The sequence below is a fragment of the Lactuca virosa genome, chromosome 1 (assembly GCF_052849685.1).
Source record: "Lactuca virosa cultivar CGN04683 chromosome 1, Lactuca_virosa_CGN04683_v6, whole genome shotgun sequence".
NCBI lineage: Eukaryota > Viridiplantae > Streptophyta > Magnoliopsida > Asterales > Asteraceae > Lactuca > Lactuca virosa.
The window spans coordinates 37,079,482-37,098,854 of NC_136426.1; the positions used below are offsets into that span (position 1 = coordinate 37,079,482).

Consider the following 19,373-nt stretch of genomic DNA (forward strand, 5'->3'; position numbering starts at 1 on the left):
TCTTGTTTTAGCATGCACACTTAAGAGTTTTAAGTTTGTTTTGTAATGTCTAAAACTCATCAAAATTTCCTATGTCTAACCATTTCAACATGATATTCACATATGTCTATGACTAAGTTCTATTAAACTACATGATCTAATCCTTTAGATTCGAAAAAAAAAGTATCAGTGCCCTCTCTCTTAAGTCTATCATAGTGAAACAATTACCAAACTTTGTTCCCTACGAACAATATTGCCAACATGCAATAGTAGCATAACAATTATGCTCCCATTAGCTCTGACATGTAACCATAAATCAATTAGACTTCTAGAAATCAATACTCTTTAATTACTTACTGAAGTACAGATTTATGTTACGCGGTACTTCGATAAGTTTCCAACTAGACTTCTTAAGCTTATACACCTTCATTGAATAACATATGTGTGTGTTAAACCATTTCATAACTTATAACTATAAGTCTTTGAAATTTCAAACAATTCATTGTCATTTCTCACAATTCGAAATATAAAGATGGATGTCGTAATCATATTGTGAATTTGAGAATGCAATTAATACAAGCAATATCCATAATGATCTTCATCAGATCTTTAAAATCTACCAGCAAAAGTGATTCCTCATAATCATTTTCATGAATTAGAGCGAAAACTTTGCCACCTAAATTTCACTAAGCTCTTATGTCTCTCCACATGTTATATGAATGCTAGAGTCTATGATTTTTGTTCTAGAATATCAATAAATTTTATTAGATAGCACAAACCTAGGGAAAAAATATGTTACAAAGTTGAAATACAAATAATAGAGTAGTAAAGTATTCTTACACGTTTCACGTTTGCTTCTTTTGAAAATTTTAAAATAATATTGCTACCTAATGGTATCAAATAATTTCATTTTCCTTTGGCTTGATTGTTCTAATTAAACTCTGTGATGTTGGACAAGGTAAGAATAAAAGTTGATATTCAAGAAGGAGCCACTAGATGAAAGTGTTAAGTGTTGTAATAATAAGTTTGATTATGAGTTGTAAGGCCTCAAGGAGTGGGGGTCGCCAAACTCGTCACTAGGGCGCGCCACCAAGGGGCTCGCTAGCTTCCACGCGCCACCAGTGTAGCGACAAGAGAAAGGAGAGAGAAGGTTGAATCTTGGGATGTGATTGCCTCTTGCTATTTTATTTTCTTTTTTAATTTTTTTTTCAAATAAAACCTATAAAATCTCACACTACCACTCCCTATATTTTCAATGCATACATGTTGAGCTTATATGACAATAAAAAAACCTACAAGACAATGTGCTAGGAGTGTTACTATTCACTCCAGCATAAAGAATGGTGATGACTTACAAGTTAGTGACACTTATGACAAGAAATGTTTTGCAAGTTTCCAATTGTGTGTATGGAATTTGTGTTTCCTATCTCTAGCTTGTTGGGTCTTGGATACTTGATCTTTATTACATGATTCGTCATTTTATATGTTTTTTGAACTATTGAAAATATTTTCAATTACTTTTTCAAGTAACTTAGTGAGTCATAAAATTGATAAATTGGTTTGTATGATGTTAAGTATATTTCTTTTGTCTATCATTGATTCATCTCAAACATTTAATTGAGTTTCTTAACCTTATCTCACCTTTTTTTTTCTTTTCATGATATACCTAATTCCCCTAATCTTCCTTCTTCATTCCTTTGTTAGAACTAGCTCGCCCAACTTCAACTAAATCATTAGCTTTTTGAAAAATGCTCTTGATTGTCGCGGGGGGAAATAATATTATAAGATTATTGAGATTCTAAAAAAAAATATTATGAAATAAGCTTTCTAAGGTTGATGTCAACAAGACAAAAATATTTAAGAAAAATCGACCGAAAAAAAATGGGACAAAGACTCGAGTTTAATATTTTATATGTGCAAAAGACATGAATGTAGTTCTCATGGTCATCATCAAAAATGGTCCTAAAAAGGTTTCTAATGGCCAATTCTCTTTCTGATAACAAACACAAACCTTAAAGATGACGTGATGAGGTAAAGGATCACAAAGCAACTTATTTTAAAACCATCATACAGCAATTCATATACTCAAGGCATATATAAATCCTTGGATATATTAATCGATTCAAAGTCAAACTTCAAGAAATGCCATCTTGAGGAGTTGGCCATTTCCAAAATCAAACTTCAATGTTCGATTAGATGGAAGAATAAATTAACAAGCTACCATATAAGCTTTTGTGATTTAGTTTATTAAGATTACCGCGAGTCTTACAGTTAAAATCCCATACATGCGAAAAGAACCACATGTTCACCGAAAACCCTACAAAACACTACCTCATGTAGTCAAAATTCAACCACCACTCCACATTCAGAGGGAGGAGAGAATTGGGCGCATTCTACACTCCCAAGAGAGACACTACAAAGATGTAAATGGAACACAATTTTGTGTCCATTTTTAATTGATGCTATCCAGAATCCTCGATTAGCTTACTTGTTGTTGATGAATGCCATACATCGGATAAGCCCCATATGCTGCAGCATACATTCCCGGGTCATGAGGTGGTGTCATGGCATACTCGTATCCATCATACATGTGCCCCCCATAATATGCTCCCGCCCACTGGTTCCCAAACTCATTTCTCATCTACAAACGATCATAAATCAGAGATACGTGTGAATATATACATATGAATTCAACAAAGCACCAAGAAACATAAACTTGAATTATAATCGTTATATAAAATGGACTTTTAATCGTTATATAAAAGAAATTAATACCTGCTTATTTGCAGGGTTACGTCCCCAAGAAAGTCGCACAGTTTGCTTCCCAATTGTTGTGCCATTTAGTTTCTGCAGTGCCTCCTCCGCATTATTTCTGCAAATACATGTCAAAAGGGCAGCCAAAACAAATCTATACAACTCTTTTAATAATCATAAATCTTGGTTAATCAAACCAGCGATCTTTCATTCACAAGTTGGTTACTTTATTAAAGAATCTTGCTAATGATTTGAAGATATTTTAAAGCAGAAAGACATACGTACCTGTTGGCGAATTGTACAAACCCGCATCCTTTTCCAATGGGTATTTTAACTGAAACTATGTCACCATACTGGGAGAAAGGCTGCCTAAGATCCTCATCGCTTACAGTAGGGTCAAGCCCTCCAACAAAAATCTACAACCAATCCAAGAGTAATTAGCCGAAAGTAAAACCATATAAGAGACCTTCATTTCAAGGGCATTTATGTCTTTTGCACTGAATCTTGTACATGGTCCACCACATTGAGGCCAGTCATTATGGTCGCAGTCAAATATCATATCTAACATAACAAACGGGCCCAGACAAAAAAAATTAAGACCATACGTACTGACCGTTGTATTATTAGAATCTCCATCAGATTGAGAGCCACCATTTGACATATAACCACCTAAGAAACAAGCAAATAAATTCTAACTGAGCTACATTTGGTTTGCATACTATAAAAATGGTTTAAACTGAGTATGACACATCGAAAAATTCAACAAATTAAGGATAAACGAAGACCTTGGTACAACGAGGCTCGTTTCCTAAACAAATGTTTCTGAATACATTAAATGTCTCTTTCGTCCAGTATTCAATAAGAAACTTGGCTAAGGTATAGTTTATTTTTTATTTAATTGGGACAAAGCTTAAACCAGTTTCTTTTTAATGAATGCATAACGTCTAGAAAACCAGGTTTTCGCGTTAAGTCGTGAGTGTACAAATTTTTTCTTCATTTATTTTTTCGTCTATTTCACCAAGTATATGCGTCATCACTTCTTTAGATATTTTTAAACATAATTTATTCAACACTGTAGTCTATCCACCTAACACTTAATACCCAAAAAAAAAGCCTAAATTGAATAAAAATGTACCTTGTGAGCCATATTGTTGTTGATAACCAGACGATTTTCGTGGGGTAGCAGCACCAATACGCATGGGCCTACTTGAACAGTATGTCCCATTCATTTCAGTCATGGCTTGAGTCCTCTCGCTATCATCTCCAAACCTTACAAAACCATACCCTTTGGATCTACCAGTGTTTGCATCTATGACCACTTTCGCAGCTTTAACCGATGGATATTTATTAGCAAAAGTTTCATGCAATAAAGTATCAGTTACATCCGCAGCTAAATCTCCTACAAATATTGAAAGATCAGAACCATTGTTTGACCGCTTATCTCCCATGCTAAATGTCGCCCAGTTCAATCGGAATAGTTGTAGTTGTTCTGTATTCGGCATAGCAAGGCATGTATAACTCTGCAAAACCTTTTCCGCTGCACTATGTGAAAAAAACTCCACAAATCCATATCCCTCTGAGAAACCTGTCTGCTTATTTCTAATCACTTTGATTGAAGCAACCTGCAAATTATATAAATTAACCAAGATAACAAAACATTTTAAAAGTATCAAGTAGTAAAGCATCAGTTAAATGGATTTACCTCATTAATGCTTTAAGATATGGTTTAAAACATCATTGATGCATTTGCTTATTATCATTAATGGTGACATTTATATTAACTTGTCCACAGACAGTGAGACAGGTGTACAATATCATAGATGGTCATGTATACCGACACCGGCACCAAAGGCGGCAGTATCCACAGTCACCGGCGGTGAAGATGGTGGTCATTAATGTATATGAATGAAATGAAGATTATTACAACGTAAATTGAAAGGTCGATTAATTAATATTTGATTATAACTAAAGATTGGAGATTTGAATTATCTTTAACAAGATTTGGACAATAAATAGATTGCTTCAGTTCCACAAATAACAAAATCAGACATCTTTAATTAACAATAGATCACATTTAGCACATGATAAAACCATGTGCGAAGAAATCGAAAAGTAATGTAAATAAAAGATTGAATTAATTAATTAAATACCTCGCCGGTGGAAGCAAAGCAGTTACGAAGGTAATCCTCATCCATCCAATTATGAAGGTCACCGACCCAGATCGTTCTGTTCTCTCCGCCGCCGCCACCTGATCCCTGCTGCGGCTGTTGTGCCACCGGATGGTGGAGGTGGTGGGGATGGTAGGGTACGTAGTGTGGGGCCATCGAGTAATGCCCCGGAGACGGCGCCATCATTTGGTGCTGCATTACCATCGCCGCCGCTGGGTACTGCATCGCCACCCACTGTTGCTGTTGTGGCCCAACCCCTACAACCGGTGGAGCCGCCGCTGTCGTCGTTGTCGTCGCCACCACCGCAGGCTGAGTACTGTTCTGGGTTTGTTGCTGCGGATCAGAGCCACCACCGTTAGTAGCTGATTGCATCTTCAAGCACAGTCTCTTTGAAAATAAATTCAGAAAGTCTAAAATGATATTTGTTATACGTATAGGTTTGTGTAATGAAAACGGCGAATCTGAGAGTTTCGAGAGAAAAAGAGATAAGAGAGAGAGGTTATGGAAGGATTCATGGGAAGCCCTACTTCATGACGCGTATGATTTATCAGCCGTTGGATTAAATAGCGGTTTTGCAATATGGGCCGTTGAGTTTACATTATCTGAGCTAAGCCTTGGAAGTGTGCTCTTTTAGTTATGGTCGGCCGCCACTGATTATTTCCTTCTTTTGGTAGTAAAAGGAAAAATAAAACATCATTTCATATCATATTGTTAGATTTATTTTGGTATATAATTATGTATTCTATAATCTACACCTTTTAATTATTTAATTCATCAACATAAAAATAGTAATATTGATGTATCATATAGTTTTGAGTAGTTTAAACACTGTCATAATTCCATCAATATAAAATATTCCATAAATTTTGAATGGTAAGGATAGGATTGTCACAATATATTATTAGAAAGATTTGGTTTTTCCATTATTAGTAAATTTTCTTTCCATAGTTTAAATTCTATAAAATAACGAATATAATAAAACAGATTGATTTTTAGTATTTGATTATCTGATCAATATGATCTAACAACACACCTTAACGTTTTATTCTTAAAATAAATTGAGAGGGCCCAAATAAAATATAACCAATAATTTAAATTCAAATTTTCATTGAAAAGGTTTAAAAACCGAAAAAAAAAATCTGGACCAAAGATGGATTGAGTTTGATCTTCTTAGTTCATAGTCTTCCCTAAAATAATGTTTAAGTGAATCTGAGAAACACAGTTGATGACTTGATGTGGCTTTCAAATCAGGAAATGCATAGGTTTCAGCGCCACCAGTACGTACACCATTCAGGCATAACCCAAGTACTCTGTTTCTTTACCCAAAATACATGTCATCAAATGGGGTAAATAGTTAATGGAATTATTTAAAATAATAATAATAATAACTAATAAACAATAAAAATCTTATCCACAAAGGTAAAATTTATTAACGTAAATGACTAATGTTATCAATCTTGAACTCTTTTTTTTAATATTTGATAAGTAAGAAATATATTGGTTACGTTAAAAGTTTTACTTACAAAAGTTGTTAATCTAAAATAATGATTAATTACCTCAATAACATTGGATTTTATTATCTATGTCGGTATTAATGACTTTATTATTTATCTGTAATAGAAATCATTTTGCATTTTCAACCAGATTAAGTAATATGAAATTTATTTGGTTGGTTACAAGCTAGTTTTTATGTTGACTTTGCAATCTATCTACACACGCATATCAAGAACTTTTTAGTTGTCAGATGCGTCTTTATATCTTGTCGTCACTTGTTTTCGTAACTCTCTAACACACCATGTCCAACAATCACCTATACACCGTAAGTAATATGAAATTTATTTGGTCGGTTACCGGTCAATTTTTATGTTGACTTTGCAACCCATCTACACACGCACATCAAGAACTTTTTAGTTGTCAGATGTGTCTTTATATATTGTCGTCACTTGTTTTCGTAACTCTCTAACACACTATGTCCAACAATCACCTATACACCGTCACCGTCAAACCCTATAATAACTTTCAACATATAATAACTCTCGATGATCAAAAGTAAGGATTTATGTAGAAGTTTTGATAACGCGATTATTCTTGGGTTTTATTCAAAAATAGTTTATAAAAACTACGAGTTTAGGCAACGGAAACATTAACATTTGAATAACATTAAAACCATTTTATAACCACCAATGATCATTTTCCAATACATAGAAAGATTAAAACAACCATAGAAGAAAAAAGAACTACAACTTTTGAAGACTTTGAATCCTCTCGGGAGGTTGGAAGTTGATGAATATGGTAAAGACTCAAAAGTAGAAGCTCTCTATATATATCCAACAAGCAAGGGTAAACCACCAAAAGATGTTAGTCTTCACTTGTATTATATACTTCTTAAGCCTTAAAGAACTTATACCAAATAAGCCTTAAAGGATAAATAACTTAGAACACCCAAATCTACACAACCATTGGAAGACGGAGAGAGGAAGTGAGCGAGAGAAACTCACAGTTCAAGAGAAGAAAAGAGATGGAGAAAAAAAGTAGCTTTTTTCAAGTCAATGATCTATTTTATACTGTAACATCTATTTAAGGTAAATGATGTTGGATTAAGATGTCTAAGCTTATAACTAAATTGGTATAAACTTTCAAATAAAAACAAAGTCATTTTTGGGTTGTCCTCATAACTAGAACTTGATTAGAATGACATTTATAGAGATATGATGATTTATTAGGTTATTATATGATTAATAAACTAATTGGAAATTATGAGGAAATGATTTGTTAATATATTATATGATTAATATATTAATTGAAAATAGATAGTTGGTTTGTTAATTTATTATGTGATTAATAAATTAATATAAGATCAATTGTTAAAGTAATTGATTTGTTAATTTATATGATTAATAAATTAATGAGAAATCAATTAGAATTGATTAATTATTAATCATAATTAATGTAGAATTAATTTAGGATTAATTGGAATTAATTAAAGGTGCAAGGGGTGAATTGTAATCGTTCAATGGTTGAACAAAAGAGGCAATTTTAGAACCATCCTAGGGTGGACGGGTTTAGGAGCCTTTCTAGGGTTTCCAGAAGCCTCCTAGATGCTAATAAGGAAAAGATTTTGTAACACTTGAATTTGGTAAGTTTAATGTTTAACTCTTCTTATTAAAAAGTTTGCAAAATTGGTCCTTAATCTAGTACGCTAGGCGTACTGGGAGGTACGCTTAGCGTACTAGCCTGTTATGGTCGTAGAGCTCATCCATGTACGCTGGGCGTACTTGAGCAAGTATGAAACCCTAATTTTTAGGGTATTACAACCTATTTAAACCTTGTGATAGCCTCACTAGGTCATTTTTAGACAAACTTCATCCCCTCTTGTCCAAAAATCAAAACCTTAGTGAGTTTTTGAGAGATTTGAGCCATAAAGTGTGATTGTTGGTGCTTTGTGAAGGAGAAGAAGAAGTGAACCATTTGAAGTTGTGCTTGGATCTTGAGGATCTGGGATTTGTTCATCATTTGCCTTCCTTGTGAGGTAAACAGCTCCCATCTTGCTAATCCGTGATGCTAGATCTAGTTTTGATGCCATTTTGTGCTTTTTGAGTCCTTGGAATGATTTTTGAGCCTCTTGATTCACTCTAGAAGTGATTGATGGTAGATCTAGGGTTCTTTTGGTCCCTTTGTCCATAAAAATGCAAGCTTTGAGGTGTTTATGGACTTATGCATCTGTTAAGATCCTATATTAAGTTCTTTTGAGCTATAGAAACCCATTAAGCCATGCATGCATGTAAAGTTGCCAACTTTACGTGATAAACCACCTTAAGGAAGTCAGATTTGAGTGTTGGGTTGAAGTCTTAACCGAATAAAAGCTTAATGTGGGAAGTTGGCTAAACTGGGGGTACGATGGGCGTACAAGCTGGTACGCTACATGTACAAGCCCCAGAGTGAGTAACTTAAGGGTAAAAGCTGAGTACCCCCTGCATACTCAGCAGTGGGCTTCAGAATTGTGGGCTTCTCGGTTTTGGGCCCACGTTCGACCTTAGTAGTCTTGGGCCATCATAATTCTATTTTGGGGCTGATGTTATTTTATTGGACTCTTTTGGATTGAAGGCCCACAAAAGGGATTTGGGCCCAATTTGGAAAATTGGTTCATATTTGGGCTTTGGGTGATTATTTTGGAATTTGGGCTTTTTGGACAGTTGGATTGGGCCAAGTTGGGTAAAGGGTAAAAAGGTCTTTTACCCTAGTTTGGACTCTTGGTGTGAGTCGGGATCCAATTATTAATTGGATGTTATTTTGTGATTTATAGAGCGGGGATTTTAGTAGGCCAGCAGTTAGACATTTATCTATGAGATTCAGCAGTTTGAGGTGAGTTTCCTTATTATGTTTAGCGGGTCGAAGGCACCAATATCAGCCCATGATTATTATGATAGGATGCTAGTGCGTGACTCTTGCATGGGTTATGTGTTGGTATACCGAGCGAGGCTCGATGTCGAGCGAGGCACGATGACTGTATTGTATGCTATTGTTTTGTGATTATCGCATGTGTTAGCAAGATTATATGTGTATATGTTTATTATGTGTACCGGGCGGGGCCCGATGTCAGGAGAGGCCTAATGAATGACCGATCTATAATCCGAGCAGGGCTCGATGTCGGGCGAGGCCCGATGTTGGGCGGGGGCCCAGTATGTGTTTATTTATGTATGGTATGTGGTATTTTAGGGAACTCACTAAGCTTTACGTTTATGGTTTTCAGTTTATGTTTCAGGTATTTCCGGATCGAAAGGGAAGAGCACGAGATGATTGCAGAGCATACACCACCTTTTTCCGCATTTTGAGATTTACTCTGATATGATATGATGTAGTGACATACTTTGGTCTTTCTGGGTTGTATAACAATTATTGGATTACTATTTTTATAAAATTAAAAATAAATTTTTTGGGTCTTGTATTAGGACGTTACAAGTTGGTATCAGAGCCTTGGTTTGAGGGATTCGGACATACTTTCGGGTGTGTGTGAACTTAAACTGAGGATTTGGTAATGTTTTTCAAAAATAAATGTATTTTTAAGAAAAGGGTTTTCTAATACAAGGAAGGGCGTGGTGCATGCAATCGAACGAGCTCAAATAAGTTTTCCTAAAATACCCATACATGTTATCTGATATGATTTGAATTGTGAATATATGAATCACATGCTAGGTAGGGCTAAGTATCTGCTCAATATTTGCATGATAGAATGCTAGGAGATATGCCTTTGTATGCATATTGTATGAGCTTGTAGACTTGCATGCTAGTACTAATCAGTCAGTGATAGGATGGCCTGATTAGGTTATGCTTGGTTCTGATTACTTGATGCTCGAATGCTGCTTGCTTTGTTCTTCTTAGGAGTTCTCAGTAGCTTCATCTAACTAGTAAGTGAATACGTTAAGTTACATATTACTAAGACTAGATAATTTTAGAAGGTTAGGTTTTAACTCTATTGTGCAGCTCTTGTTTAAGTACAAGCATTGTAGTGTGAGACCTCTCATTCGAAGAATTATCTGGTTTTGGTGATATGTAATTGTATTCACGAGCTAGTTAGAGGGAGTTAGCAGGAGTTCCTTCCGCAGCTGATGGCAGAGATTGGTGTGGATTTTGCCCTAGGAAAACCTAGGAAGAGATGTAATGCTGGGAGCCTTATCTTGATGAGGGTTAATTGTATGGATATATTGTGACTTGGTGGATTCAAGGCAATCCTTGAGGAAAGTACGGATATATGTGGAAGGTAGTTTGGGCCCGTACTACTAGAAGCAGAGAATTCGTACTCGAGTCAAGGAGAGTTGCAAAGAAACCAGGAATCTTGTAGAGTTTGTGATCCCTTGATATATTTTGATGTGTATTATGATGGTTTATATGGTCTATTTTTAGTATGGTGACTCTGCGAGGTAGATCGGTTGGCAGTTCTGGTGCTGGGGAGGGTCGGGCTCAGGTTTTGGAGCCGGGCACTTGGATGACTAGACGAGGGAGTTCATTTCGTCTGAGATTACGCGTTGCATTCTTGAGTAGACTCTTGTGATCTATGGTACAGTCAATGAGGGCATTCTGGAGATTTTGGATGAGTGGTTGAGCTCATTTTGTTCTGAGATGGTGGCCTTGGTAGGGGCGCGTTCATTGACCTTCAGGGAGTTCCAGGCGTGTGGGGCTCCAGACTACTTTGGGGAAAAGGACCTGATAGCGAGCAAGTGGTGGTTAGCAGATGTTGCTAACGCTTTCAGCACCAGCAGTTGTCCCGAGGGGCAAAGGTCAGACTTGCATCCTATCTTCTGAAGAACAGGGCACGAGATTGGTGGGAGGAGGTTGGGTGCTCCGTTGGTGATGAGGCTGTTGATTCTATGTCAAGGGATGATTTTGTGACTAGGTTCAGGGTTAAGTTTGCACCAGTGATCAAGGTGAACAGTTGGCGCGAAAGTTTCAGGATCTCCGCCAGACTACTGAGACGGTGGCTGAGATCACCGTGATGTTTCGGGAGAGGGCACTTTTGGTTCTGCAGTATGTTGCGGACGAGGAGATGAAGAAGGCGAGTTATCACGAGATGTTGAGGAGCGATATTCGACAGTTTGTGAGCTGATCTAGTTGCAAGATACTGGAGGATATGATAGTGAGAGTCCGAGAGAGGGATATTGATATTGAGATAGAGAGGAAGAGGAAGTCGGACTAGGCTCAGGTTTCAGGGGGATCAGGAAAGAGGCCCAAGGTTTAGGATTCGAGATCGAGAGGCCAACAGGGCCATAGTCGCTGTGGGAAGTGCGGCAGGACGCAAGAGGGAATGAACAGGGTGGGTGGTTCGAGCTGCTTCGAGTGCGGCCGGACGGGTCATTATAGCAGGGATTGTACTGATACCACCACCACCCCTCGATCTGATATGGTTTGTTTTCATTGCAATCAGAGGGGCCACAAGAAGGCCTAATGTCCAAGTTTGGCTACAGCAGGGCCAGTGTCAGCACCCTCTCCTTCGACTCTTCGGATCACCGACGGCCGCCAGGGCAAGGCGGATGCACTTGCGGTGAAGAGCGGGGCTTTCCAGTTGACGGCCGAGGAGGCTCGTACAGCACCTGATGTGATGACGGGTATGTATCTTCTCCTTATCTCTTTATTTATATTGAATTGCTTGCTTATATTTATGTGTCTTATTTTAGGATTGTTCCTCGTGAACGGTATTTTTGCTTTGGTATTGTTTGATTCGGGGGCTACCCGATCCTTTGTATCGCTTGCACTTAGCAAGAGGTTTGATAGAGCTCTGGGGGAGCTGGATTGTCCTTTAGATGTCGAGATTGCAGATGATCGATCTGTCCGGGTAGCAAGGGTTCATTGGGGTTGTATTCTTCAGATGTTCATCGAGCAGCATCCGATTGATTTGGTTTCCATTCCTTTGCGTGGGAACACGGTTATTGTGGGTATGGATTAGCTGAGCCCCAATGGGCGGTGATCGACTGTGAGCAGCGGTTACTTCGGATTCGAACCCCAATGGGGGAGAGTTATTGGTTCAGGGAGAGAGAGCTCAGAGTGGGCTGCATTTGTGTTCAGCAGCAAGGGTCAGGCGTTATATTCAACAGGGTTGTTCAGGATTTGTTGCCTATGTTATGGATATACGGGATAAGGGTAAGGGGACCGCGGATGATGTGCCAGTTGTGCGGGATTATCCCGATGTGTTTCCAGAGGATTTTCCTGGGGTGCCTCCGGAGAGGCAGGTTGAGTTCGGGATTGATCTGGTTCCAGGTGCGGCTCCAATAGCCAAAGCACCGTATCAGTTGGCTCCTCCCAAGATGCAGGAGCTGTTAGACAAGGGATTCATTCGACCGAGCAGTTCGCCATGGGGAGCGTCGATCATGTTTGTGAAGCATAAGGATGTGTCCCATCGTATATGCATTGACTACCTAGAGCTGAATAAGGTAACAGTGAAGAACCGTTATCTACTCCCGAGGATTGATGATCTATTTGACCAGCTTCAGGGTGCATCTTGGTTCTCCAAGATTGATTTGCAATTGGGTTATCATCAGATGAGGGTTAGGGATAAGGAGATGCAGAAGACAGTCTTCTGGACTCATTATGCTCATTACGAGTTCGTGGTGATGCCTTTTGGGCTCACCAATGCTCCAGCCGCGTTCATGGATCTCATGAACCGCGTATGTAGGCCAGTGTTGGATCGGTCTGTGATTGTATTTATTGATGATATCTTGGTCTATTCCAAGACCCAGGAGCAACACGAAGAGCACTTGAGGGAAGTGCTGGAGACGTTGAGGAGGGAGAGATTTTTCACAAAGTTCTCCAAGTTTGAGTTCTGGTTGCGCAAGGTGCAGTTTTTGGGGCACCTTGTCAACCAGAATGGTATTCTGGTCGATCCGGCCAAGGTCGAGGCCGTGATGCGGTGGGAGGTTCCGAAGTCTCCATCTGAGATTCAGAGTTTCTTTGGTCTAGCAGGTTATTATCGGAGGTTTATCTAGGATTTCTACAAGATAGTTGTTCCTTTGACTCGGTTGACAAAGAAGACGGTTACATTTCATTGGGGGCCTAAGCAGCTTGCAACTTTTGAGACCTTGAGACATCGGTTGTATGAGGCATCGATTTTGACCCTGTCGGAGGGTGTTGAGGATTTTGTGGTTTACTTTGATGTGTCGATCACGGGTTTGGGGGCAGTGTTGATGAATAGGGGTCGCGTGATCGCTTACGCTTCGAGGCAGCTGAAGCCTCATGAGGCTAATTATCCGACTCATGATTTGGAGCTGGGGTTGTGGTTTTCGTCCTCAATATTTGGCGGCATTACCTCTATGGGGTCCGTTGTACTATTTAAACGGATCACAAGAGCCTGAGGTATCTGATGGATCAGCCAAATCTGAACATGAGGCATCGTCGGTGGTTGGATGTGGTGAAGGATTATGATTGTGAGATTCTTTATCACCCGAGGAAGCCCAATGTAGTGGCCGATGCTCTCAACCGCAAGGCGGTCGCGGCTCCGATCAGGGATATATGTTTGAGGATGACTATGATTACTCTATTGTTGGAGTGGATCCGGGAGGCTCAGATCGAGGCTATGAAGGAAGAGCACCGGAAGAGTGAACGTATTGTGGTTCAAATGGCTTCCTTCGATTATGATAATCGGGGGTTGTTGACTCTTCATCGGCGGGTTTGGGTTCTGTATTGGGGCAGTGTGCATCAGGTTCTGATGGAGGAGGCGCACAAGTCTAGGTTCTCCATTCATCCCGGGGCGACGAAGATGTATAGGGATCTTCATCCTGATTATTGGTGACCCTGCATGAAGCGCGATGTAGCTTGGTATGTGGAGCGGTGCTTGACTTGCAAGAAAGTCAAGGCCGAACACCAGCACCCTCACGACAAAATGCAGCCGTTGGAGATTCCCGTATGGAAATGGGAGGATATTACCATGGATTTTATCGCAAAGTTGCCTCAGACTACGCGCGGAGTGGATTCGATTTGGGTCATCATGGATCGATTGACCAAGAGCGCATATTTTATCCCGATTTAGGAGAGTATTTCTATAGAGAAATTGGCTGAGGTATATATCAGGGAGGTTGTGGCACGACATGGGAATGCCAGTTTCGGTGGTTTCAAACAGAGATGTTCGGTTTACTTCCAGGTTTTGGAAGAGGTTCCATGACGAGTTGGGTACTCGTCTCCATTTCAGCACAACATTCCATCCGCAAAACGATGGTCAGAGCGAGCGGACTATTCAGACCCTAGAGGATATGCTTCGGGCGTATGTTTTCGACTTTGGTGGGAGTTGGGATACGTATCTTCCGTTAGCGGAATTTTCATATAACAACAGTTATTACGCCAGCATGTATCAAACTCCTTTCGAGATGCTCTACGGGAGGAAATGAAGGACCCCGATTTTTTTGGGGCGAGGTCAGTCAGCGGGTTATGGGGAGTACCGAGGTGGTACTTAAGACCACTGAGTTGATTCCTCAGGTTTGGAGTAGGTTCCAAACAGCTCAGAGTCGGCAGAAGAGTTATGTCGACAGACGCTGTGACAACCCGAAATTTTTTGCCTTGTAAAGTTAAGCCAATCAACCAAAAGTCAGACTTAAGTTCATTGCCTTCTAGCCTTGTTAAGGGTCATTCTAATGAGTTTTAAACCTAGTACATTCAAGGAATTAGTGTTAGGAAGTACCTGCTAGAGTCACTGTACAACATTCAAGCCTTAAACACCACCAAAAGGAGTTCACGACCATAACACATGAGTTTACGGCCGTAAACTCAAGGCTGGCCGTAAACTCCCTCCTTAAGTCTCATTTCCTTCACTTTTCTTTCATTCTTACACTTTCAACTCAAGAAACTTCCATTCTCTCTCAAGTATCATCAAGCCTTTCATCCTAGATCTTCATAAACGTAAGTGTTCTTCCATCTTTGAGTTGTTATTCTTCTTAATCTAGTACACCCCTATGATTTCATCCATAAAATCATCTCTTTTGGTTAGATCTTCCAGATCATCAACTTTCACCAAGAACACCTAGAACACACACTTGTTCTTGGTGGCCGAAAACTCCTCAAAGGCCCTCAAAAGTGTGTGTATTCCATCTATCATCTAGTTAGACTAGTTAAACACTAGATCATAGTCTTGAAACAACCACCTAGGCATAAACATCAAGAGTTTACGGCTATGGGATCTCCCTTGGCCGTAAACCCATGTTTTGGTCACATGTTGGCCGCAAACCCTTCTCATGTCCAAGCATTAGACCTTGAACCCCTAATGGATGATAGATAGGACTTTAAAACACCATCTTGTGTATAATTTTCATGAGTTTACGGCCGTAAACTCATCCATCTTGGTCGTAAACACCTTAAAGCCTTCTAAAAGGTTAGTTTTGCTTATCCTCTTGTTGAGCAATAGTCCTACAAGCTTCCCTATCATTCAATCACCCTTTTGTGCACATTTTACCATGAGTTTACGGCCGTAAACTCCATGGCCGTAAACCCATGGCCGCAAACACCAATTTGTGGCCATAAACATCCCTTAGATGAATCACATGTGATTCTAACACTTGGTCCAAGTGTTTCTTAGTCCCTAGGGGTGTTTCCTGGCATGTGGTTGCTTCTGAACACTATATTCATGCCAATATATGTCAATATATGTCATTTAGGACTCGTTTGTGTCTCGGGACTTCATTCGTGGAACTTCTCATCCTTACGCGCATATTCGTTTGAATCACCCACATAAGGTGAGTTCATACCCCTATAATCAATCTTTTAAACTGTTTTAAATGCTTTTAAGGGGGCGGGGGGGGATACAAGTTGAACACAATGATAATTGTGTAAATGTTTGTTATAAACATCTTTCAAAAGATTACTTATGTCTTTTATAAGTGATCAAAACATTTCAAAAACTCTTTTTAAGTTATGTTACTTTATAGTTTATAAAACTCCGTTTTTAAAGTACAATCATAACTTAGTAGATAAATGAGTATTTTCTATAACAGTTCAAGTAAACATGATAGTAAACTATAGTAGGTATAGTTTAGGGGTTCGGTTCATTCTAGATGCTAGAACATACTATGAAGAGAAACACAGAGGTAGATACAATACACGGTAACATAGAGAACATACTATAAAGAGAAACAGGGAGGACGATACAATACATGATAACAGAAGGAACATACTAAGATACTATAACAGAACGAACATACTAAATGCTATAGCAGGAGAACAATACATGATCTAACTATACCAATAATCACTAACTCATTGTTCTAAACAAAAGTTGATAGTAAATTGGGTATACATGATCATATAACATTAATGTGAATTTACACGGCCTAGCAATTTGTTTGCGGAAGTCGCGTTTGGTCCCCAGAGTCTTTTGCAGGGAGAGCGTATAGTATGGGTACTATCCATCACATTATTACCTTAATAAAACAAACATGTTTTAAGGTAATCAGTACGTCAGGATGTCAATTCAAAAGACAACTGTGCTTACATTTTCCCATTACTTTCATATTGTGACAGTTCCATTTGAAAGTTAATGCAAACTATTTTCAAGTTAAGATAGTTATAAACTAGGGAAAACTTACATCTTTTCAAACTACAAACAGAACAGTCGAGTCTAGTACATTCAGTAGAAAGGGGGCCTATAATGCTAACTTTATGATTCCTTAGTTTATACATCAGGGATATATGTTAATCGGACCCGACAGGTAGTAGGATGTGTGCTTTCCGCTTCATTTCCTGTTCATTGTTTGGTTATGGGCGTAGAGCAGATTCACCCAGCCTACTATCTATTCGATCTTAGCTATATATATGTTCCGTATACACCAAGTAATCATAAGGGGTACCAGGTATGGGTCAGGTCATAGGACACTAATTCAATGCACAGTTTTCTAGTACAAAACATACTTTTCAAATAGAACATTTGATATTCAAAACTAGAAACTTAACCAGTAAAGGGTTTAATCCATTTTATTAAACCAGTATAAACTTAAAGGACCTTAGGTGGTTAATTCTATAATACCTTAGTTTGTACAACAGGGTTATATATAATTAATACTCGATAGGTAGTTCGATGTGTGCTTCCGATTCATTTCCTGTTCCTTGTTTGGTTGTGGGCTTAGGGCAGATTCACACAATTAACTATCTGTTCGATATTAGATTATATATAGCTAGTATAAACTAAGTGATTATAGAAGGAACCACTATGGTTACCATTTTTACTAAAAGAATTAAGGGTTTTCTTAAAGAATCTTTTCATCAAATATAAAGGAACTATTACAGTTAACTCCGTGACTACCAAGTGAATACGCCAGGGTTATATACAACGATGATCTAACAAACAATGGGATGTGTGTCTTCCGCCTCATTTCCTGTTCCTTGTTTGGTTGTGGGCTTAGGGCAGATACACACAACCGATTGTTTGTTTACTCTGGGTTTTATATAACTTGTATCCATTTAGTACTCATAGAAAGGATTGTAGAGTCATTTTTACTTATCTTTCATCAAAGCAGGAAATATAGGATTTCTGGAGGAACAGGCGAACTTTTCTAAACAGAACTTACAACTTACTACAACTTTCTTACAACTTACTTACATCACTAAAATCTTATGAACTCACCAGCTTAAATGTTGATCTACTCTTTCAAATAATTTGTATTCTCAGGAGACCAGTAGACAGGTACGCGCACTGGGATTCAGAAGATGGAGCAGTATAGCTTCATGTCTTATTTTGTTATTTGCTTTGTAGTCTACGATATGTGAACACATACTTTGTAAACACTTTCTTTCTAATGAAATGGTTGTTTATTTCTTTGATTAATATGATGCATGTCTTGTGATACTAAACATGACGTCCTCCACCCCCGAACGTTTCCGCCGTTCCGGTTTTGGGTTGTGACAACGCCGATCAGACTTTGAGTTCCAAGTGGGGATATGGTTCTCCTAAAGGTGTCACCTTGGAAAGGTGTCATCCGATTCAGGAAGAGGGGAAAGTTGGGCCTCAGGGTTTTGGCTCGGGTAGGCAGGGTTACATATCGTTTGGATCTTCTAGATGAGATCAGTCATATTCATAGCACGTTCCATGTCTCTCAGCTGCAGAAGTGCTTAGTGGATGATTCTGTAGTGGTACCCTTGGAGGATATTCAGGTGGATAACCACACGAATTATATTGAGAGACAGGTGGCGATTCTTGATCGGAAGACGAAAACCTTGAGGAACAAGGTTGTTGAGTTGGTGAAGGTCCAGTGGCAGCATCGCAAGGGTTTTGAATGGATGCAGGAGCCGAAAGATGAGATGAGGGAGCACTACCCAGAGTTATTTGGAGCCGGAAGATGTACGGAAGATGACCGCCTGACTTTCTCTTATACATATAGTATATTAAACTTTTAATTATATATAGTATAAGGTGTATTTTAAAACGTTTCTAAAATACTATGTTTCAGTTTAAATTTTCGAAATTAATATAAAATTAATTTAATTTAAAAATAAACCATTTTTTATTTAATCTTTATCTTTTAATTAAAAAATTAATTAATTTAATTAAATCAATATGGATTAAATAATTATTATTACAATTAAACAATTAATAAAATAATTCAATTTAATCCTTATCCCAAGCCTTCTAGTTTTCGAAAATAGGCTAGGGTTTATCATGTTTTAATTGTTCAAATTTTAAGACTTTTAAAATAACAAATAAGGAAACAAGGTAAACCCTAAAAGGGTTCCTCAATTTTCGAAAATTAGGCAAAGGGGGTTGGGCTTCTAAAACCCTTGCAAATTTCAAATATACTAGGGTGGATGCTAGGGTTTCAAGAACCCTAGGGATTTTTGAAAATTGCATCCTTAGGGTTTAGTTTCTATAAACCCTAATTTTGATCTAATTCAACTGTGTGCAAGATCAATAAGAACAATGTCTCTGATACCACTAATGGGTTTCAATGTTACAAAAACTATTTTTGGCGGAAAAACATAAACCCTAAGTTCACATGCACCCTAAAGGAT

At 38.4% G+C, this 19,373-nt stretch overlaps 1 protein-coding gene across 1 annotated transcript; it reads right to left on the reverse strand.

The window, feature by feature from the left end:
- Nucleotides 1-2,184: 2,184 nt before the first annotated feature.
- Nucleotides 2,185-5,432, reverse strand: LOC145104689 (polyadenylate-binding protein RBP47C'-like). The gene is made up of 6 exons (XM_079041903.1): nucleotides 4,884-5,432; nucleotides 3,869-4,355; nucleotides 3,347-3,402; nucleotides 3,019-3,149; nucleotides 2,755-2,851; nucleotides 2,185-2,620 (listed from the first exon to the last, which is right to left on the reverse strand). Exons 1-6 carry the CDS (start codon nucleotides 5,271-5,273, stop codon nucleotides 2,459-2,461), a joined length of 1,323 nt encoding a protein of 440 aa, XP_078898029.1. The 5' UTR covers nucleotides 5,274-5,432; the 3' UTR covers nucleotides 2,185-2,458.
- Nucleotides 5,433-19,373: the final 13,941 nt, after the last annotated feature.

Coding starts and splice junctions, on each gene's coding strand:
- LOC145104689 (XM_079041903.1), bottom strand. CDS start 5,273: ATGCAATCAGCTACTAACGGTGGTGGCTCTGATCCGCAGCAACAAACC. Junction 3,150..3,346: donor GAGATTCTAATAATACAACG/GTCAGTACGTAT, acceptor GATTGGTTGTAG/ATTTTTGTTGGAGGGCTTGA. Junction 2,852..3,018: donor TTTGTACAATTCGCCAACAG/GTACGTATGTCT, acceptor ATGTATTTGCAG/AAATAATGCGGAGGAGGCAC.